Source organism: Passer domesticus, chromosome 7, assembly GCF_036417665.1.
Source record: "Passer domesticus isolate bPasDom1 chromosome 7, bPasDom1.hap1, whole genome shotgun sequence".
Lineage (NCBI taxonomy): Eukaryota > Metazoa > Chordata > Aves > Passeriformes > Passeridae > Passer > Passer domesticus.
The window spans coordinates 53,558,251-53,581,706 of record NC_087480.1 but is presented as its reverse complement, the minus strand read 5'-3'; the positions used below and the strand labels follow the sequence as shown (position 1 = coordinate 53,581,706).

The window sequence follows — 23,456 nt, the reverse complement described above, 5'->3', positions numbered from 1 at the left end:
ATACAAAACCCAGGTTTCCTAAAATACACACATTATTTAAAAGGTCTTGAATGAAGACATTTATTTTACATATGACTTTTAACTCAAGTGTCTACCTATATATAAGTGGAGACATAAGTGTTAGATCACAGAAGCAGATTTAATAAATTAAGATAAATTGACTCAAACTGAATTCTCAGCTTTGAAATAAAGTACAGATATGGACAGATATGGAACTCGTAATGATTTCTGCAGTCTCCAGGGAAACATTCATGTTGAAATACTAAAACCAAAATTTACCCATTTGCAATGTTGTATCTTACTACACGCTACTGTAATATTAAAAATGGCACAAATAAATCTAAATAATACAGCTAGAAACAAAAATATATAACAAAATTGCTTGGTTTTAAAATAAATTACTTTCATAACCCACCTCACCAATGACCTTTTAAGCCATCTCAGATATAAAGAAAAAGAGTAAGTGTTAATAAATGGGAATATCCATCTTGTATTCACTTTCTTTTCTTTCAGTTTTTTATTAGGAGACGCAGCATTGTACAGATTTTATAGATTAAGAAAAGAAAAAAAATTAAAATTTAAGCACAAGTGTATACAATATTAAAAAATATTTTCTAACAAAAACATTTTCTGCGCTACCTATTAAAACGCAGCCAGTAAGAAAAGCAAACCCTATTTCCAGCTGGCCAAAGTGCTCAGCACACCACCCAGGCTCCTGAACAAACACATCAGCGGGCAGAGCACAGGCGAGGTGTGCAAACCAACACCACCTGCGCTGCGCAGAGCTCCCTCCCTGCAGGGCAGGCACGGCTCCCAGCCCACGGAACTCACAAAAACACGATGTACAGCAGCGACTGCGGCGTCCTGCGGCCCAGCCTGCAGCTGCCCTTGCTGGGGACACCAAGGCGGGAGCTGCAGAAGCGACAGGTCCCGGCTGTGGGATCCATGGCGGCCCCAGCGGAGGCTGCGCGCTCAGCCGTGGGGCACAGGCCGGGACACGTCCCCACGGCCTCTCCTCCATGCCAGAGACAAACGCAGCTCCAATCAACTGCATTTGGCTCAAGCGAATTGCAAGTTCCCTGCGAGGGCAATGCAGACACTCGTGACTTTAAAGGAACACCTCTGGTCAATAGTTGTGCGTTGATTCGCTTGGAAAATTGGGCGTTTCATGATTCTGGAATCTTCCAGTCTCTCGGCAGCAGAATGGGCAAGCAGTTGCATTAAATGAAGTGTGGAAGAAAGCTAGTAGGGACTTTTTTGTCCTTCAGTGGAAAATTGTGCCCTAAAAATTTGCTGAGAACTTGACCCGTTCTGCTATTTTAAATTTCTCATCTGCTCACAAATACAAGTGAGAATCTCAGGAACAAAACAGAAATTTAATAAAGAGTACAAAAAATAATATTCACCTTCTCAGGCAAGCTATAACCCAAACATACATTATTACTTCTACTTGTGCAGCATGTCTTTGATGAGAATCAAAATAATTACTTCCAAAACCAGCTTTTTTAGTGTTTATATAATAAATGCCCATCTCAGCCCAGAGATGTGACAATTTAATTCTAAGTGCACAGCAAGTCTTTCCCAGACGGCTGGATCAATAACATCCCTGCACTAAAGACCTAAAGGTCTGAAGAAAGGAAAGGACAGGGAGAACAGGAAGGAAACAAAAGCACACAGAGCTCTTTCACCACAGCAAAGATTACGGTTTGAAGATTTTATTTTAGAACATTAATAATTCATAATGACAGTGTAATGTAAACTAGGTTAGAAGATTATGCTCTCAAGTACCACACAAGGGATTGAATGACAGAATAATAACAACTAGCCAAAGTAGCAAAATTTCAGGAGATAAATGAGAAGAGAGAACTCAGAGCACTAAATGAAGCATATTTGAGATGAACAAAAACAGGAATAGAGAGATACTGAGAAAAGGGGAGCACAGATGTAGCCTGCAGAAAAGAGAGCACGAGTGGGTCCATTTACAGCAGAAGCAGCTCTGCAGGCTCTCTGGCATGGCAGTTATGAATATTCAAACAAGAGCAAAATCTGAGACAAAAGTTCACCATAGCTCAGGATAGCGAGACACAGATGAAATGGGATGACATTCCAAAAACTGGTGAAAAGTAACCCTGAGATTCTCTTCTTTCTCTACATCCTAAACCTTCCTTAAGCTTTCAGGTTAATGTTGATCCACTAAATGGTTTATGTAACTAAATTAAATCTGTAACATGTGAACACGTGTCTTCAAAAAGCAATTTTTTAAGGAAACACACTGGAAAGGAACCTGCTGCTCATGGGCAGGAACAGTCCTGGGCTGACACACACAGCTGTGTAAAATAATCTCTGTTTCCCCCCAGCTCCAGGCCATGAAGGTGACACAAGCTACTCGCTGTTAGTACATCTCTACTATTAATGTTTCAGCACAGGACATTAACAGTCCTCTTTGCACACTCACTGATTTTCCAAATGAATATTAAAAATAGCCCCTGGTTGCCTCATAGTCCAATTAAAAACAAACCTTGGAAAATGCATGGCACTGTCTATCAACAATAGTAAACACAGACTGTCTGGTTTAGAATTTTACTTCTTTCTCAGAACGATTCCCTTGCCAGGAATCTTTCAGTGCTCTGGTTGTTTCTGTATCTGTATCCAAGATCAAAAAGTCTTTGAAGGAGAGACTACGTGGAAGGAGCACACCACTGTCGTTTGAGGAACTCTCTGTTATTTGAGGATAAGGACAGAAAAAGAAAGGCTTCAATATTTACTACAGTCTCTTAAGAAACTTCTGAGCTCTTTGTTCCTCCCTAGAAGTTGCTGACTTATCCCAACCATCCCAAACTCTGAATAGTGCAGGGGTAGTACATGAGTCAGCTCATACACAGGTGCACCAGCAGATCACAGCCTTCAAACATGATTTTATAGAAAAAACAGTTATGAACCATAACCTTATATGGTTTATAGGTGAAATGGCCAACAAACAGTACAGCTCTCCTAAAGTCACAAGTACAAGCTCCCCTCTGGGAGCCTCCAATTTCCCAGGTCAAACCACCAGGTTATGATTTACAATTGGTCCCATGGAGGGCAGCCAAAATGTGAGCCTGGAAGGAGACAAGAATTCACACCTCAGGCTCCAAACCCCAGGGTTTAACTCTTCTGCTACTGCAGCTCCAGGCAGGATGCAGGGATTTTTGCATTTTTGCATTTACATAATGCCTTCACATGAAAAAAGTATACCATGCAGGCCACCATACCTCAATATTGCCAACCATATTAAACAAACATTTTCCCATCAGCCCAAGACACACAAGAAGTTATCTGAGCCTGTCACGTTTCAGGTATCACCAGTGTGTCCCTCCCATGTAGTTTCGTAGATGGGAAAAATGACTCCCAAGAACAATAACCAGTACAAAGGAAAAGGAATAAGGAGAAAAATTTCCATTAAAAAAGAAATTAATTCTGGGAAACTCATTCATTCGATGTGAGATGTAGATTAGAATTCAGTTGCCAAAAGCTTACCTACTCAAAATTCATCATTTCACATTATGCATAATGATATATCCACAAAGTTGTTCTGTTTCTCATTATTCGTGAATTGCTGATCTACATGTTTCCAAAAGTGACATTATGCCATCTTGCAGTCAACTCTGACCAATTATTTAGCACATTTAAGAAAGCAGACCCTGTACCAAATCAAGCACTAAACCAGGAGGATAACACTTACTGCAAAACCAGAACAATTTCCAAATGTCATTCAAACTGAATATAGGCCTCTTCATTAATCCTTCAGCATTTGTCAAATAGGGAATTCTAACTAAAAAAAATAAATATAAAACCTGTATGATATCAAGTGACTTTACACTAGGCAAAATTTAGGCAAAGACAGGAAACCATCAACAACTTTTGACAAGCTTTGAGGTACTTCAAAATAAGAACAAAGAAACTTATCAAGTCTGAATTCTGAAATGGTTTTGATCTTCCTTAAAAATAAGGAACTTCTGTTTACAGCTATGGCCCTGATGTTGTAAAATATATGCAGTCTTCAAAACCCAAACCTCAGGTGATCTGGGGATGTGTGTGCCAAGAATACATCCTTGTGCTAAGGAAGGGATTTCTGCACCTGCCTTGAAGCAGCAGGACTGGAGCTACAAACCTCTCATTGAGGCACACAGCAATGCTAACACACAAGATGAAGAGCCACAGTCTAACAGGAGACCCATTCCAAGAAGGTGGATGCCCCCATCCCCTCCCATTGGGGAGGGTTTTCTGACCAGCATCCTGCAAATGTGGAAAGCCCACTGGATTTACTGCAATGGAGCAGACCTGCCCAGGACACTGCCCACCCAACCTCACTCATACACCCAAACAAGCCATAGCTCTAAATATAGTTCTGCCCTCATCCACTGCAACAGCTTGTACAAAAAAGGCTTTAAATAAAGGCAGGCAGCCCTCCAGGACATTTCCTGAATGCCTATGTATAATATATTCTAGTTACCACAGTTATTGATGAAAGGCTTGTTTCCTAGAATAGGCTTTTTATGTAAATAAATTAATATATTCTTAAATTATATCACAGATGTCCATAAAATCCTAATTATATAAAACTCATAACATTGCAATTACACACTGATCAACTAATTATGTAGTGTGCTTAAAGACTATTTTGGAGCAACATTAGGTTTCCCATTTTGTTTTACTTAAATAAGACAGCAAGGGTCTGGTCACCATCACATCCACAAATGGTGACCAGATTTTGTAGAGGCTAGGAAAAAATTCTATTAAACTATTCTGAAAAGCTATAAAAAAATTAATAGCTATTTCCAATAGACTTCATTAAAGCTAGAATTTCCAAGGGAAAACATTCCTGTAAAAATAACCTCCACCATACATCCCTATAAGAACATGTTCCACAACTGGCATGAATTCATGAAATTGAAATAGCACGAGAAAATGTCCCTTGAATGATCCAGCTGAAGCCAACTCTTTCCTTGGTTTGTTAGGAAATTGAAGCAAATTTCCACTGAGACTTCACCTCAGCTGCAGCAATCAGAGATGCCAGAAAAACAGCACCTGGACACTTTCATCCTTTTTACCACAAACAAATTAAACTGTTTCTAGAATTACTGAAAATGTCTTATATCTTACTGAGGGTGTTACACAGAACGTAACATTTTCTGGAATGGGGGTAATTGCACTCTCCTTTAATCTCACGGTTCATCACTTCCAAGTTGGAACAATCAATTCATGACATCTCTTAAGCAACTTGAGAGCAAAAAATGCTGTAAATTCATATCTTGATTAAATTAAAGGACAAATATGGGTGCACAAAGATTTGCCAGCTCATAAAGAGAACCAGCTGTGAAACATGGCCTCATTTTCTTCTTCAGTAATTTGACTTTCCTGTTACCCCCAGAAGAGTGCAAGCCAGATCCCAAAGACAAAAATCAGAACTTGTTTAATTCTGAACATAATTCTCTTTTCTTCCTAAAGATGCATGACCTTAATTCCAACCCACATTTCCATCAACTATAGCAGTCTTATTCCACCTGTTATCAATTTGGTTTTATTGTAATCACACCACATTTCCTTTTACTCTTTTGCAAGGTTTACATGATTTTCATTTGTTCAAAGGTTATGTATAAAATATTTTCAATCTTAATTAGATTAATTCTTTCAGAAACCATGAACTTCCATGCCATCTGTCTTGACATCAGACGCACCAACAGTTGTTCATCTGTCGACATAAAATGATCAATGGCACCATGAAATATAGGGAAGAAGGGGAAATCTGTGCAGATTCTTGCAAATGCAATATACCAAAGGTAAAAAGTGAGGAAGATTTAACATGAAGGCACAAGCTTTTCTTGTTACATTTTCCAGCAGTCCCCTGCATAGCCATGGAAATGAATCACTGCCTGGCTAACCTGAGGTGCTAAGCTGAGCAGATCAATGACAGTGGTAACTTGCCAAGATGAACCTTTGCTCTAAGCAAGCAGGAATGGCTATCACTGGCACCGTAACCAAGTAAACAAAACTACAACAAAGAAAGACAGGATAAAACAGGATCAAGAGCTGCACAGGTGAAAGCAACAACGACAAAAATAAAAACTTATTATAGTCGACCTAAGCTCTCACACAGAACCATGTATCTGTGAATCATCAACCATTCAGTATTTAAAGAGCAGATGGCTGGAAGGTCCCCATATGTGAAAAATACTATTATCAAGGAGTCCATAGTAACAGTGGAATAAAGCTTGCTATTAAGACTTTTATATGGACTGTTCTTAGAGAGTAAATTATTCACTGACCCATGTCAGAACTCTGAAAATTGAAGGTTTCTCAGAGGAAGAAAAAGCAGTAAGTATCAAAAAGGCTTTTTGAAAATAATCAATAAGCATCACATCTCATCTCCAAAAAGAACAGTTCTCAGTTGACTTTAACAATAATCTAATTTTGATATTTAATTGCCACTCACCAGTCCGTTAATTAGCCCCAAAGGCTAAACAGCATTTAATCGAGTTTAATCACCCTTGTTTAAAGGAACATTACCCAACACCAGCCTTTAAATAATAAAAATTCATTAAAATTAGATTGATGGCCATGACATTGAAATGTTAGGAGACTGTTCTGTAGTTGCTGCCCTTCACTTCCCCCAAGTGCTGCCAAAGTGAGCACCTTATTAAGAATTGTCACCAAGTGCCACCCATCATGCAGGGAAAGCAGCAGATGCTGGGCAAGCCTCTCCCCGTGGCCATGCACAGTGAGGACAGACACATGCAACTTTCCTCTGCTGACAACCTGATTTCCACTCAACAGATGTCATATACATTACTCTGCACTAGAGGAGCAGAAGCCTAAAATAGTTCAACTTCACATTTTCTGGTTAGTCCTACCAGAGTTGGCCAGCAAGACCAACCTCCCTCTGAAATAACATCTAGATTCAGGGGCTATTGCATTACCACCTGATGAGTAACTGAAATTTGAGCAGTCACATCCACCCTGCAGCATGTGAACTTCAAAACCAGCCCTCTGGTGCAATGTTGGCTCAAGTTTTAAGTAGGTACCACTGAGCTCCAGTTTCATAACCGCACACGCAAAGATCTCCAGCGTGTGTGAGCCTTTGCCTGGGACTGTCCCCTGAGAGCTGGTGACATTTCCTCTGAGTGAAGAAGCTGAAGGTTTCCATTGGGGTGGCTGATGCTTGTCCTACACAAGCACAGCGAGGAGCAAGAGCTAATCCTGATGGGAAAATCTATCAGTTGAGCTGTTAAGTGCTTTAACATAAACTGAGCTGGTTTGGGCTATTTTTGCTTCAGAAACTCTTGTATCCTTCACTCAAGCCTGCTAACAACAGGCTTGATTCTACTCCTTATCCTTTGTGTACCCTGTGCTTGGAGACTTCAGCCTGCCAGCCTCTGTAAGAAAGCAGAGTGGATTTCCAGGGAATAGAAGAGGGTTCAGTATTTAGCACAGAACCACTTCTTAGACAGGGGTTTTTAAGAACCCCACTTTAGGCTGCTTTACTTTTAAATTGGTTTTCCTGACACCAGACATGCCTGTGAGGGCTCCTCTGTGGCACGGTACAAGCTGCACAAGGTACCACCAGGAACAGGCATGCACACACCACCAGACAGATTTCCATTCCTTAATCCAATTTATCTTTTTCCCTAAGTGCAAACTACAAAAAATTTGTCCCAATATGCAACATCAACTTGAACACTAAATGACTGGAAGTAAGCTGTGAGTAGGAAGCTGTTTCCTTCTGTTAGACGTTATTCTCTTGAACTGTAAAGCTGTTAAGTTCATAGATGGTTATGCCAACACCAAACTGTTAGGAATTCCTAGTTGATACCTCTCCTTACCTCCACTGAAAAGGATGGCTGTAGCACGGACTAGATGGATTGCTCTGGGCTTGTGAGTTCAGGTAAAAAACTAGAGGAGAAGTGACAAGTGCACAGTCAGCACTAAATGGGAATTTAAGATGCTGCAGACCTGGAGCAGATGTAGGAGAGAACATGTGCTGATGAACATCATTTCCTCGGCAGTGGGAGAACAAAGGAGAGGAGATTCTGACAAGGTACCACAGTAGAAAAAAAAAATCAGGGTCAATATCACATCTTCTGTTTCAATAAAGAAAAAAGATAATTTCAAAATACAACTTATATCTTCTAAACAAATGCAATAAACTAAGTGGTCAAAAGTAATTTCTTTCCATTATCATCCAAACCAAAATGTATTTTTCGGTCAATTTAATATTTATTCAATGTTATTTTTCCACTACAAAAATCCTCCAATCTGGAATTATCCAAATCCTTTCTTGCAGTGATTTCCAGGCTTTCTGGAATACACACCACTGTCAGTCTCTAATATAAAGTGCTTAATTAAGAAAAATGAACAAATTAATAATGGCACCAGCAGCAAGCCTGGGCCATTCCTATCACTGCCTTCACAATTTGGGAGCCATGGTTCCATGCCACAGCTGTGGCAATAACCAAAACACACAACTGTGAAAATATGAATGACACAAACCATTAACTATAAAACAACATTTAGCAGTGGCAGTTGTTTTAGAGCAACAACTAATTAAGCCTGAAAGCAGCACTGCAAAATGGCTTTATTCTAATTTTGTGGGGAAGCAGTGGGGAAACTGAGGCATGAAGAGGTTTAGTGACATGTCCACAGCACATCCAAGGTAGCATCAGGATTGCAGCTGAGGGTGCTGGTGCCCAGCTCTGTGCTCAGCTCTGTGAACTATCCTGCATTTGCAGGCTCAGCAGCCAAGGCACATTTGTATTCACACAGGGCACAGAAAAGGTCTCAAAGTAGCTGCTTTTCAAAAAGCTGCAAACAGACTTGTACATAAACACAGAGCAGAGGTTCTAACACCTACTTTAGTGAACTATACACGATGAGATGTCCTTGGCTAGAAACAAAGTAAAAGTTAACTTACAATTATTGGTATTACACAGTGTGCTTATGTGCTAGAATACAAATTAGTGCCAGTGTATTCTTACACCTATAACTTTGATTTTTGACTGAGGGCTGAAAAAAGGTTTCTATTTACCATATTTAAACACAAAAGTGAGCAAAATGGAAAACTGAGGCATGCTTCAGATATTTTACATTTAGGGTCCTGAAGTCAAGCATGTTTGTCCATGTTCCTAGCTTTAAATTTCCTGGTGAATCCAAATACTTATCAGTAAAGCAGCCTTTATATACTGGAAATCCTCCTCACCAGCAATCTCTGCTTAAACAGCTGATGAGCTTTACAGTCTGCAGACAGAAAAGGTTAAGCCTGCCTCTTGCCCTGCTCCTCCCTCCACTGACTACACAAGAGATTCTTTTCACCTCCTCTACTTATGAACACCGTATTAAATATACAATTTCCTTAATTTTACCTAATAAAAATAATAAATACAATTACAATCACAAATAGCAGTTTCCATTAGTAGATTTCAAAGCACTTATAAAGGAAAAGCATTTTAAAAGGAAATTATTGTTAAAATTCCATTTGTAGAAATACATGTGGCAAAGTGGCAATGTAGCTAAGACTTCTTGCTTCAAATCTAGAAGTTTTCAAAAGCATTCTTAATTCTAGAACATAGCAAAGGTAGCAAAGGTTTCTGAAGATTTTAGCACTGTGACAGCTTTCTGACAGATTATTAAAAGTGCTTTTTAAATCTGAAGAATGATCAAACTAGAAAGACAGAGTTACAAACATTTAGTTTGACTACACTAATGCCTGGGACAAAATTTAACCACAATATATCCCAGTTAAAAACATTAAAACATTGGTTTTTTGGCTATACTTCATGGTCAATACTCCACAAAAGTAAAATGCTAAAGCTTCCAAAATGAAATTTCATGTACAGCTAAATAAGCATGACACATAAAGAAAGTTCTAACAAATCAAAGCAATGTCTATTGGCCACAGAAAATTCTGGCCTGTTTTTCTTCTTCATAGCTTCAATTTGAAATGATTAAGTGCAATTCCTTTTCCACAACAGTCCTTACTGGATCCGCAGAGATGGGGCTCCGAGCCTCTGCTTCCTCCGCTTCATCATTGTGCTGATACACTGCTACGCCTCTTCCCAGCATAAGAGGCTTAGGGCTGGGAGGGAGAGGCCACTGTTATCACTCCAACGCAGAGCACAGAACAGTCAGTGCAATTCCCAGCTCTTCACACACCCCCAGTGTCACAGAGACCTCGGGAGTTCAGTAACGGTCCAGATTAATCACACAGCTCATGTCAAAAACCTGATTATTTATAAGGAAAAAAAAATCAGATTAAAAAAAAAAAAAATCATCTGCGAGGTTATTCACAGCATCCGGCGAAAGGCAGCAGAAGGAAAGGAAGGCGCCCAGGACACGGAGCGGCCATCTGACCTGTCACACCGCCAGCCACACATCAGCCCACCGATTTACCAACCCCGGGGCTGCCAGCAGCCTCCCAGCACACCGAAGGGACGGCGGAGGGGCAGGGCACGGGGAAAGAGCCCGGCAGGGATCCCGGAGCAGCCTGACGGCCGCAGGGCGGAGGAGCAGAGCGGCGCCCGCACCGCAGGCCGGCAGAGCCCTCAGCGGGCGCGGGAGCAGCTGCGCCCGGCCGCGGGACACGTGAACCCGGGCAGAAATCAATCCCCTCGACTGCACGCGACACTTGCAGCTTAAAACACCTTCCCGACACTCCCGAGCCGTGCTCCAGGCAGAGACTTTATGGATTCCAGCGCCCAGAAGAGAGCGGCTGCCTGGGGAGCCGCAGGGGAGGAAGGGGGAACACCTTCACCAGGAGGAAATGTTCCCCTCACGCTTCTGCTGGCAGACAGCGGCTTCAGTCAGCTCAAAATCAATTCCGTGCTATTAACTAAACTGCCCCCAAGTGATGTCCAACATTTTTAAAATGTGTAGTTTTAAGAATGTTACTTTCCCCAAAAAAAGTTTCCATATATATATGTTTGATAGGTTTTAGAGTGCTAAAGGCTGCATTTAGGCTGACATTCACAAGTACTCATCGACCAAGTCAAATTCCAGGTGACAACTCCGATCTTCAGACCTTCCCATGATTCTGATCGCAGCCCCACACTACAAAACCCCAATCTCTCAGCAATTAGGAAAACAGAGTTCCAGGATGAGGAGGAAGGGCCGGGGTGGCTGTTCCTTACACAACCAAAGCTCCTGCTCCCCACTCTGTGCCTCTGGAGTCAGACAGCACAGCAAGCAACAAAAAGTACAAATTTGGTATGCTGCAAATAATTCTATTGTACTTATTAAATGAGAGCATGGATTAAGTAGTGGAAACTTGACAATAAAAACTGCGCAAAATACTTTTTCCACTTTTAAATCCTTGATGAAAACATCCATAAATTCTTTGTCCCCGAGATTACAGTCTATACACAACACTTAAATACTCCTGATTCACCAAATCACTTCTGTTAAAGAAACAATGCTTTAAAATAATTTTTAAAGTCTAATACAGGAATAGCAGCACTGCTGTGAAGCCCCATAAGAATCATCCAGAACCATCCGTCCACCTCCAGAACCAGCCCCAAGGATCAGCTTAAGAGCAGCAGGTTATTTTTGACCTACTGCTTGTGAGCTGCTTCTATGTGCTCAGAGAAGGATGGGGTGCTCAGAAGAGTGCACCTCTTTCTCTCCCCATCATATAAAGCACCACAAGCAGAATGCATCAACTGGAGGCATTATTTCTTACTTTATTTCCACATCCAAATCAGAACAGAGTGCAAAAGCAGCAAAATTCCCTACTTCTTTTCAGAACCATTTTTCATCCACTTCCTGCACTTTGGCTTTCCCACTCCTGGGACAGTGGCACTTGCTCCTGGCAGGGAAATGGCATCGATCCATCACCAGCACAAACACTCACCTGCCAAGACGAGCAGAAACTGAATTATATACTCCATTTCTCTGCAGATACAGAGGAAATTCCCACAGCACCTGAGCATGGCAGCACGAAGACTTAAACCACTAAAGGCCAGAAATTTTGTTTCCTGCCATCAAACTTCTTATTGTTTCCAAGGTCTAAACATTCAAAAGAATACAAGTAGTTCAGCACATCCCCCCAAAGAAATCCCTTGGTGTGTTTGTGTGTTATTTTACTGTCAAGAATCTGGGGGCAAGTTTAACAAATTATGATGAAGACTTGTTTAATGAAACCCTCTCAGAAATGTCTAGGACAGCAGAAACTAAGAATCTTCAGAGGTTTGAAGTAGAATGGTTTTTCAGAGAAGGAGGGAGAAAATGAGAGAAAACAATTCCCACGGGGGACATAAGCTGCCTTAAAAAGTGATTAGAAGGAATAAGGACCACCATAAAAGGCTTGCACATGTCCTCAGCAAACACTTTTATGTTGCTTACCATATTTCAGAGATAGAAATAAAAACTTCAGGTAAATACTACTCTTTACCAGCACCTATCTCCATCAAAACAACAATGTGTAATATTTGGTTCATATAAATGTGTATATTTACTGGATATACTCTGGACTAAAACTATTTTTTCACGTTTCTTATGCCTCCATTTTCTTTTTCCATTTGTATACAGCCTTTTAAAGTATATTTGATACAGATGGTTGATAGCAGGAAATAATTAACAAAAAAAACTTACAGCTGAAGTTAGAAACTGGTTTCACAAATTTAGTTTGCTGAGGAAATTACTCTTTTCAAATTTGGATATAATATGGGAAAGCTGTGTTTTCTTTTTAGAAGATTTTACATTTAGCACAAAAATTACAGCAACCCACACCATGAACCCTGCCTTAGAAACCACGAGGATTTAAAATATAAACCCACATTTTTCACCAAAAAGCTTGAACAGCTCAATAAAGTTCATGCTATAAAGAACTGAATTTATAATTAATGTATTACTATTGGGGTACTGAACAAGAAACCAGATGGCTCAAGGGCAACCCCAACTGGATTTAGTGACTGCTGCTCAGCCAAGGAGGCGAGAAGTGACAGTGAGCTCCAGGCTGGTGCTGGGCATCCTGCAGCCAGGATGAAATGCAGTTTGCAGCCTGATCTTCTGGGTGCTGAGTGCTCTCAGATACACAAACACGCAGAGGTGCTTCACCACGGGATGCTCCTGCTGCAGAGTCCCCACCTTTGTCCTTTCAAGCCTGCAACATCTCTGCTGCCATTCACGTGCAGGTGCACATCAAAACCATGTGAAAGCCACAGCCAATAATACAAAAACCAATCCCTACAGAGAACAGAACAGGATAATGGCTGAAAATAATTAAACCACTTCGACTAATAGGCTGGAGATCAAAGTTTGAGTCTATCACTCCACATTCTCTATTTGAAACTAAAGAAAATATTCATGAATGGTAATTATTTCTTTTGTGAACAAAGCATGGGGAAAAACATAACCAATACATTTATATGCATAATTCATTAAAGGAAAACTTTGAACTCTGATTATTGAACCACACCAGAGACAAAACATAACTACTTATTCCTGTTCTCTAACTATTCAGTCTCTTAGCAGCCTACAACTCAGCTGAATATCATCTCCTTTAGTGCATTAAACATAACCCCCCATAGAAACACAAACACTTTAAGCACATTAACAACAAAATGGTATCTAAATTATGAGGCATTTCTCTTAATGTCACCCTGCATACAATTCCCCCGTCTGTTTTACATGTCTGCTCACTCTGCGCTGATTATTTCAAAATTAGGATTGCAAGATACCCAAGTGCAAAGCCATCCTTTACAGTGTGCCTGTGTTTCCTTCTGCTAATATGGAAACAGTCATCAACACTCACCAACAGACTTCACAGGCTCCATCCCACCATTCATTCTCTTCAGCTCCCACCCAAGTCCTTCTTTAGGTAACAAAATTTCTCATGCTCTCCTGACAAAAACAGTGAGACGTGTAACTCTACTCCTTTTCCTTTGCACAAATAAGCACAGCTACTCTTGTTGTCCCTGCTTATAATCAGTTCCTGCAATAAAACAGAGATTACTCAAACCGACCCAGGAAATATAAAGTACGGAGAGTCACACAAAGAAAAAGTTAGAAGCATTGTCAGGAATAGCTCATCCTTTTTCATTCAGCAGTGACAAATACCAGAGCTGATCTGCAGGCTAAACCCTTTCTAATTCAACAATCCAGAAAGCAATCACCAAACCAGTCAGCAGCACTAGATTTTTTACAGAAGTGCACCCCAACCTCCAGACTAGCACAGCAAAAAATGCTGAGTGGCTGATTTTTGTATGTACTTCAATTGCTACTGAACTGCTACAAAGGCTGGAGTTTGTGCAGGAAATGGATGCACCTCTTGAGGGTTTCTGGCTCCCAGCCAGGTACTTCATCCTCCTGTCCATTCCTGCTTCTGCTTCTGTCGGTGAACAAAAGTCAGTGACTGACAGTCAATGAATCAGGACATGGCTACACCCATAACCATCCCTGCTCATCAGCCACAGCACAACAGCAGCTTTTCAGAATAAATTTTATTTTCAGAATTTCTTTTTGCTTTTGAGATTCACAGTTAAGTTGATTCCAGCAGAGGAAAATCCTCCAGAAGAATTGAGAACTGCCTACAGTTGAAATGCCATTCTTTTAGACAGAATGGTTGAACAAATTTATACATAGTATATGTATATTTTACCTTATATCACACACATATATTAGAATTATTCCCTTGATATAAATTACTCTAATTTCTATTTTGAAAACAAAGAGAATTTTTTTTTTAAACAAGGAATCACTCTGACATTGGGATATGCAAAATCATGCAGATAAACCCCACAAGACCCTCTTCATTTCATAGTACAGCATCAACACAGGTCTACATCAGCCACAATGCACTACTGATTTAATGAACAGTTAAAACTTCTGAAACAACAAAACATCATTTGGTTCTGGACTACACTTGGTACTTGACTCAATATAGACTCTGTAATTCCAGAAACTACAATCAAATAATCAGCTGGACAACACAGGCAACCAAGATATTTCAATTCTTCATAGATTTTTAGTCTCACTAATAGCTGCAACCTTGTGCTTAAAATTTATGGCCTGGATCTTCTAGACACAGGTTGCTAAATTACTTCACACAGTGACAGCTTAAAAGGCACTCACTTGTGGAGGAAAACTAAAGTGAAGTAATGAAAATTGCACGAGTTAAGTAATACAGAAATAAAATATTCAGTCATTTGGTTTAGTTACCAGTAACTAAAACATTCCACATCTGAAGCACTTCATTTGTATCTCAGATAGCTCAAATGAAAATACATAACTAGTCTTGTGTCATACCCACCTCCATGCTGGAATGAGCTGGAATATCTCTGGCATCCTCAATTTCAATTCCAAAAGTTTTGTGCAAAAATTACATTCAACAAAAAACTTACTGGCAACTCACTGCTCCACTATTTGATCAAAGAACCTTCATAATCTTCAAATGATGAACACCACCTGTCTTAGAAATCTCTCAAATCTTGCTAAGCCAGCCTTTGAAGCATACTGGTTACAAAAAAAAAAACCCAAAACCAGTCAGTGCTTCATGTTCTTTAAATAAATCCCTGACTGGTTTATCATTGTCATATGAACTAAACAAAAAGGTCTGGTCATGCCCCACTTTTAAAAAAAGACCTTTTGATCCTCTGTATTGTTCAGCCCTGAATCACAAGCTCTACATAGCATTTTCCAAACACTGTTTCTTATACAAAAGGGATAGCTTACACTGAAAGACTGAAAATCATTTCTCATTAGAACCAGAAACCTGAGGAAGAAAGGTTATAAGCTTTTGTGAGCTTCATGTCTGCAGTCCACAAGCTTTGGGAAACAATTTTAAATCATAATGCAATAGCAAGGCAGTACAAAAGCTTTCTCTTTTATATAATGCAATCAATAATGCAATTTCTTCCACCATAAATCTGTAAGCATAGCAGAAGCTAAGCTCTCATAATACCATTGAAACACCAAGTTAGTTCACTGAAATTCTTTAAGCATCATAATGCGTTTAAAAAAATTGCTATTTGTTTAAACGACAGTTTTAAAAGCCTACTTTTCCTGACATACACTACTTTATGGAGATACCTCCACCAGGCTGCCTGCTCCACAAACACCTGACCTGTGTGGCCCAGGAGCTGTGTGCTCAGACTTCTGTCAACAGACTGTTTGAAGAGCAGTGGTCAGAGTTGTCCATGTCACATAAATAATCAGCGACTCCTCTGGAGCAGCCTCAGCCCCGTCGGAGGGGCAGCACTCAACACGCAGCTACTTTGGTATCAGGATCAGCTCAAGCTGGTCATTAGAAGTAAGCTTACACTACCACTGCTTTTGCTGCTACACTTAAGGAAATGAACAGAGGCTTCAGTCTCGCAGAAATCCAACCTAGCTCTTCCCAAGCCCATGACAGATTCTTGAAAATGTTTAACAGAGAAAACAGAGCATCTGCCCATCTAAATTACTTTCACAACTGAACAGTTATATATGTTCAAAACAAACCAAGGGATGAATAAAGAATAATTATACTTACAAGCTTCCTCTTCTGGGGAGACTGAGCTCTTTCTGGAAAAAAAAAATGAAAACCTTGAGTTAATTTTACTTTTTATTAGATATTACTGATTTATTTATCAATAAATGACTGATGTGGAATGAATAAAGAGCTGGCCATTTCCCAGAGCATGCTCAGTGTGGAACTGCACAGCTCTGCTGCTGCACATTCACAATGCACAGTCTGGGGCATGAAAGTTGCTCATTTTGCCTAAACAATCATTGCCTTCGGAGTTAAAAATCATAAGTATTCAACAGAGCAAACATAACTTTGAAATTCAAGCCTGAGCACAGATAAGGCAGTAATTAATTCTGTCCTACATACCTCATCAGCATCAGACCGAACCACTTCCAGAAGTGTGGAACGTGGTGTGCCTGCAGCTGCTGGGTATGATCTCACACTCTCACCAAAAGGAAGAATTAATGCCATGGAGTGGATTTGGGGGAGGGTGATTTGGGTTTTTGGGGTTTTTTAGACACACATATTAGTTGTGTTATGTATTATAAACAAAAATTCGAGGCCAAACACAATTTCCACTTCTCAGCAGCATTTCGCATTTCAGCAGCACAAGCAAAGGCAGACAGTGGATTTTTCGCTTTTTATTGCAGTCCATAGCCCGGGGGTATCCCCAGGCGGGGGCATTGCTGGACATGGCACATCCCTCGGCACTGCCCACCCCGGCACTGTCCATCCCGGCACTGCCCATCCCGGCTCTGTCCCCTCCCTGCACTGTCCATCCCAGCACTGTCCCCATCCCAGCACTGTCCCCATCCCAGCACTGTCCCCTGGCTCTGTCCCCTCCCAGCACTGTCCCCCGGCTCTGTCCCCTCCCAGCACTGTCCCCATCCCGGCTCTGTCCCCTCCCAGCACTGTCCCCTGGCTCTGTCCCCTCCCAGCACTGTCCCCCGGCTCTGTCCCCTCCCGGCTCTGTCCCCTCCCGGCTCTGTCCCCTCCCGGCTCCGCAATCCCCGGCCCCGCCCGGCTGCGGGCGCTGCGCTCCCGCCGGACACCGCCAGGTGGCAGCCGCGGCCGCCGCCCCGGCCCCCGATTCTGGGGTTTTTCTCCTTAAAACACCGGCACGGGCCGTGCTCATCCCCGGCTGCCTCGCTCCGGCTGAGCCCAGCAAGCACCAGCACAGCCAATTACTGATCTACGGGATGGGTTTGTCATCCCCGCTCAGGAAAAAGAAAAAAAAAAAAAGAAAAAAAGAAAAAAATATCATTGTTTTCATGGAATATTGAAAAAAAGATCAATAGGGGGAAAAAAATCAAATCCATAACACTGGTAAGGTAATCTCTTTTCCATCTTTAGCCACAGTATTTGTGCTGACTGACATGACTAACAATGCTATTGACAGGCAGTCACTGGTCTGATCAGTAACACATTGGATTCAGCTTGAAGTTTTTCAAAGATACCAAAAAGTTACAGCCACAAATAACAAATAAATAACTCTTACATGCCATTATTCTTTTCAAGTATTAGTTCTCCATAATTTGAAATTTCATTACAGTTTAACAGTGCCGAGCAAATTCCATGTGTGAATTATCTCAAGGCTGACAGCTTACAGCATGGAGAAATAAATTCCTGTCGTCAGACAAACTTGTCAAGATCTAATCAAAACACTTCAAGTGCGTAAGATAATAAATCATTAGCATCTATAACAGGTTGTGTGGTTTATATTCTAAAAAAAGGTATTTCTTCCACTCTCATTTGTTAGAAAGAATTAGTTTCCAACCGTGAAACCTTTGTAGCAAGGACAGCTTTTTGCTACTGCAAATGAATAAAAAACCAGGTAAGATATAGGTATTATATGTTATTCTGCTTCTGTGGATAGTGTGTTACTTAGACATGCATATACATCTCTTTCATCATATGAGCAGCTGTATTTAATTTATGCTTTTTTAAGAAGATGGCACCTCTTGGCAGAAGGCACTTTTTCCATTCCAATTACATATTTCTGTTGATTCCAACACAGTAAGCCCCAGAAATTTTTAGAATGTATGTATAAAGCTCTGGAATTTCATAGTACTGGATGAAAAAGCAAAACAGTGACCTTTAAATCTAACTACCTTCTAGTTTTTGAACTTCTAGGGTTCACTTTTCCAAGCTTTGCTCCAGTCATTAGAGCTGAAAAGTCATTTAAAGAGAGAACACTCCCTTGCAGCAGCACAGCTCTGGTAATTGTGACTTGTAATTACCAGACATACATCACAAGAAACATGGTCCAGGAACAAGAATGGACAAATCCTTTCCCTTACAGAACTCTTGCTTTATTCAAACAAGATGACCTTTAATACTTCCTATAATGTAGGTAATTCAGGATAAAATCCATGCAAGGTTAGGAGGAGGACTGCCTGGGGCTTTGTTCCTGAAAACATCCCTTGGAAACTGAGTTTCCAAATAAGGAAGGAGCAAAATCCTAGCAGATGACATCTCAATGCAATTGAAATATTATCCCATCCATGCAGGAATTGTCTTCCTTCTGCACCGCCACCTTGACAAACACGGTGCAGCTGTGGAATCAATAGGCAGCAGTTCACATTTAATACCACTGTGGTCTTGACAACAAAGAGCACAATCAAAACAATCAATTTTTATACCTGTTGTTCCACTATGCCTCAGTTCATGTTAGTCTTAAAATCCCCTTCACAAACCCTAACAGCCACACAGCCCACCACGTCCTGGCCTCTGCAGCACTTTCCTGTCCTCTGGAGAAATGACAATGCACTCTCCCAGCTCTGCCATTCTCTCTCTCCAGAGCAGGTAACAGCCCCTACAATCCCCCAAAACAGGCCATGAGCAGTGGGGCCAAGGCAAAAGCACCAGAGCTGGACATTGCACAGCCATGAGCAGTGTAATGAGATTTGCTTTTCCCAAATCACCAGGGAGTTGTTGTGTGTGAAGTTACATCCCAGAGAGAAAATGCCTGGAGATGAAAAGGAGGGAGCAGACTGCAGACCACTGCTGAACTGTTTCCTGTTTGAGGATGCCCACTGCCAGGAGAACACTGCAGATCTTCAGGGGATCAAGGGGACAATGAAAATGCCTCCCAGAGATGGGGATGCACACAGGGTCATGAAGACAGCTCAACACTTCAATGTGTGCAGTGGGACCAACACAGAGTTTGTATCTTACAATGGCAGGGTGATTTCAAACATATGGAGTAGCACTACAAAACCAGTGATTCAATAATTATTGAAAATGTAAGGGAAAAGTCCAACAGCATTCCACAAGCACCCTATAAAGGTTAAAGTCTACTCAGAATCATATATAGTATCATTTATAGTAGAGATTAAACGTTTTAGTTAGTAAATTATGAGGTAGCTGGTATGACTTAACTGATTTTCACTCACACCACAAAGGAGTTTGGCATTACATATCTATGTATCCTGAAAAAATAAATCATATTTTAAGAGGTGAGATAACTAATAAAGGAGTGCTGAGCTGTGACCACTTGGTCTGAAACACTATTTAAAGGGTGCAGCTGTAATCCTTTCAATATGCTAGTTTATCCTGAAGGACATTTTTCATTAAAGACCACCCTTCTGTTGAGAACAACACAGGAACCTGCAAGATTCCAAACTGCCCCTTCTGACAGCACATCTGCCTCCCTGAGCACTTGTGCTGCCAGTAGCTATATTTATATTGCCATTATTACTCCAGCCAGCCTCCATGCCACCTGCTCTCTAGGTCAACAATATAACCCTCAAAACAGGGGCTTACATTTATATTTGATTTATATGAAGTGCTAAATAGCATAAGAACATTTTAAAATATTGGTGCACATTATTCACAAAGAACTTTCAGAAGTGGAAATAAAGAACAACTTTCACAGATCCTAAAAAATAAGGAGTGTATTAAATCTTGCAGTACCCAAATGACAAGAACAGACTGTTCTGAAAGTTAATTTTTTGTATCAGTTCCACATTTCAAGGCATAATTTTTAAACATGCAACTTGATCTCCACAAGACAAAAGAAGCAGCAGATTTTCAGACAAGCAGTTAAAAAGGAACTTTGGGAAAGAAATTCAGCATTGCAGAATTTATAAAAAGCTGATTCAAATATCTGCCTTCAAAAGAGTTCCTTATATTTCCTTTTATCTTAAGTTCATCACCTCAATCATGAGGCTATAAAATCAGTTGGACACCATATCATGCTACAGAAGAGCTTCCACAATAAGACTCAATCCTCATTTTACAGGCAGCAAGAAGGCTAAAAGAGAAGAAATACCAGTCATTTTAAAGAGAATTTTTCTGTTTGCAAAATAGATTGTTTAGTACATAGATACTGAACATTTTATTCAGTTGTGGTTTTTTGTATACAGAAACTGCATCTGAAAACAGGAATGCTTCAGGCAGCAGGAAGAGTGCTGGCTTTTTGCATAGGTGTGTGCACACAATATGGAGAGGAAATAAAGTCTGGAAATCTATTTGTTCACTGACCTACAATACAGCCCACACCGTTCCAGCAGATCCGTTATGTTACAGAAGTGTGAAAAAACAGGAACCCATCACTCAAATTTGTCACTTTCTCTCAGTCTTGTAATTTGTCCTTGAATATGTATCTGCACATATGGCACAGACCCACAGGCAAAGTTGGATGCTGGAGCCTGCACTGATGGCAGCTTAAATGGAGTCCTTGCAAATTAAAATGAGAACCATCGCCACACAGGATGTTCCATGTTTTTGCCAGAGCAGACAGCATGATTCCTGAGATTGCTTTTGACCTTGGCTCCCTTGCAGGGTACTCACTATCATACCAGTTGGGACAATAGACAAATATTTTTACAGCTATAAGAGTAAATACATTTCAGTTAATAAGTTAATATTTCACAGATGATGAAATTCCACTGACAGTCAGTGACCTGGTACCATGCACTCTTGTTTTAATTTTTTTTCCTTTGCTGACTATGTTTGCTTTAGGGTATACTACCAACCAGCAGGGGATTAATTAAATCTCCCTCTATACATAACCATTTGCATTACAGAAATGATATAATGAGGGTTGGAATCTCCAATTCTGATGGAAAGTACAACCTGGCCGTGCAAGGACAAACTGTAATCCATCCATCAGATTAACAGGAAGGAATTTTTCATGGTGATTAAGAAAAAAAAAAAATGCCCCATGCTAAGCTTTTCTTTCCGCTATCAGAATCTGTCAGGAAAAATAATTTCCTTCTTTTCACCATATCACTGTAAATGGTTATTAAAAACAGCACTTCTCAATTTCTCTGTCTAGAAATGATTACATCTGAACTTGTTTCCCTAACTCATCAGTAAAGAATTTTAAACAGCAACACTGAAACTGTATCTGTACTGAAGGTCAGATGAACCTATGGAATATGCTGCAGATATTTTCTGTAATTCACTGACTTTTTAGAAGCTAAATTCAGGATCATATTGTTAGATCATCTGCTTAGCTACAGAGATACTTAAAATACAGAAAACGGATACCCAGCCTCTTGCCAATACCATCCAAAATATTCAGAGGACATGGATTTAATTCCCAGACCTTTCTCCACACTCTACTGAATTTATGTCTGCCGTCACACAAATTCTAAAATGCCATGGATAGCTTAGTCCCAGGGCATTCCCCCATATTCCCAGTGCTACCCAAACTGCCTGGAACCACCCTTTCCTAAGATATCTCACCTTCATGGTGGCAAAGGGCCACAGCCTCCAGAAAAATGTGTGTGACACCAGAATAGCCAATAGCATGTCTGTTCACCCAGTGCTACCCTAAACATACTACAAGTTCAAAGCAAAATAAAGTAGTTGTTTTGATTCACTTTCTACCTCAGCAGAATTGCATGACAATAAAAATACCATTTGCAACTATTCTAACATATAAAACCAAATGGGGGAAAACCCCTCAGCTGTTTAACTAACAGGCAGCCCTACTTCTCTAAATATTCAGTGTATATCAGTCTTTCGACCCACAGGTCACCAATCAGCCAATGATGTATTTCATGCTTTTAGATCTTCCAGCCTTTCTTTTCTCTTCAGCTTAGAAATCCCTTACTAGTCAGCAAAATAAAAAGCCTTTGGATTTATTTCAAATTAGAGTTACTGCAGAAGGAAATAAAGCTAAAAGCCCTTTAAACTTCAAGCAAAATTCTCAAACACAGCAAATTATTTTCCCTCCCCCACCAGCCCTTCTGAATGGGCAACAGAAACTTATTCTTTGGTAAGCAAAGCTAAGGATCCAGGTCACACCTGTGCATTAACCTGTCAAGAATATATGTGACCAGAAGCTTCCCACTAACCCTTCATATCACTTAACCTCAGGGCTTTCCATAAGATTATGGATTTTGACTGCTTGACCTAAAATGATTCCAGAATACATCTCAAAACAGGCAAGAATTCACACTTTCCTCAGAATATTTTCAGTGCCCACTCCCATGTGTGTATATATAATATATCTATATGTATTTCAGTAAGCTGGAGTGTCTGCTCCATATTTTGTACATTACATCATATTTTCCAGCCCAAAATACAACATTACACAGTGCACACCACGGGCCACTGCTCACGGCAACAAACGGGACTGAAACCACACGTCATGGCTTGGGCTGGCAAATGGCAATGAAAACCACATTCCCAAGGGATGGAAGGACCAGCCCCAGGAAAAGCCACAGCTTTTCCACAGCTGCCACAGCTCAGTGGGCACCCAGAGCCCAGGGCAGGGTGGCACCCACATGTCCCTCACCAGCCAGAGCCATGAGTGATTTGCAATCCTCCAGCTCTCATTTCCTCCACAGGATTCATTCCTATCTCTGTTTCTCAGGACCAGGAGCACAGGGTCACTCTGATTTCATGCCCTCAGTCAAGCAGAAGTCTCTTCCCATAGTAAAGACAATTCCTAGTTTTATATTTGATCCCAAGCTTTCCAGCTGTGATTAAACAAAGAGTGGCTTCTGAAAAATAAGACAACCTCTAA

At 40.7% G+C, this 23,456-nt stretch overlaps 1 protein-coding gene and 1 long non-coding RNA gene across 10 annotated transcripts in view; both read right to left on the bottom strand.

The window, feature by feature from the left end:
* The window catches only part of MAST2 (microtubule associated serine/threonine kinase 2), a 185,574-nt gene that overhangs the window by 90,078 nt on the left and 72,040 nt on the right, over nucleotides 1-23,456 (bottom strand). For 7 of the 9 annotated variants that reach the window (XM_064428744.1, XM_064428749.1, XM_064428746.1 and 4 more), the window contains one exon: nucleotides 16,499-16,530. In XM_064428744.1, coding sequence (XP_064284814.1) covers nucleotides 16,499-16,530 — 32 coding nt within the window. Of the gene's footprint in view, nucleotides 1-7,859; nucleotides 8,067-10,011; nucleotides 10,218-16,498; nucleotides 16,531-23,456 lie in introns of those variants that run through there. The other 2 variants (XM_064428754.1, XM_064428750.1) reach the window with 2 other exon arrangements.
* Nucleotides 11,699-16,475, bottom strand: LOC135305258 (uncharacterized). The gene is made up of 3 exons (XR_010366487.1): nucleotides 13,781-16,475; nucleotides 13,114-13,212; nucleotides 11,699-11,878 (listed from the first exon to the last, which is right to left on the bottom strand). It is a non-coding gene; the product is annotated as an uncharacterized LOC135305258 (long non-coding RNA).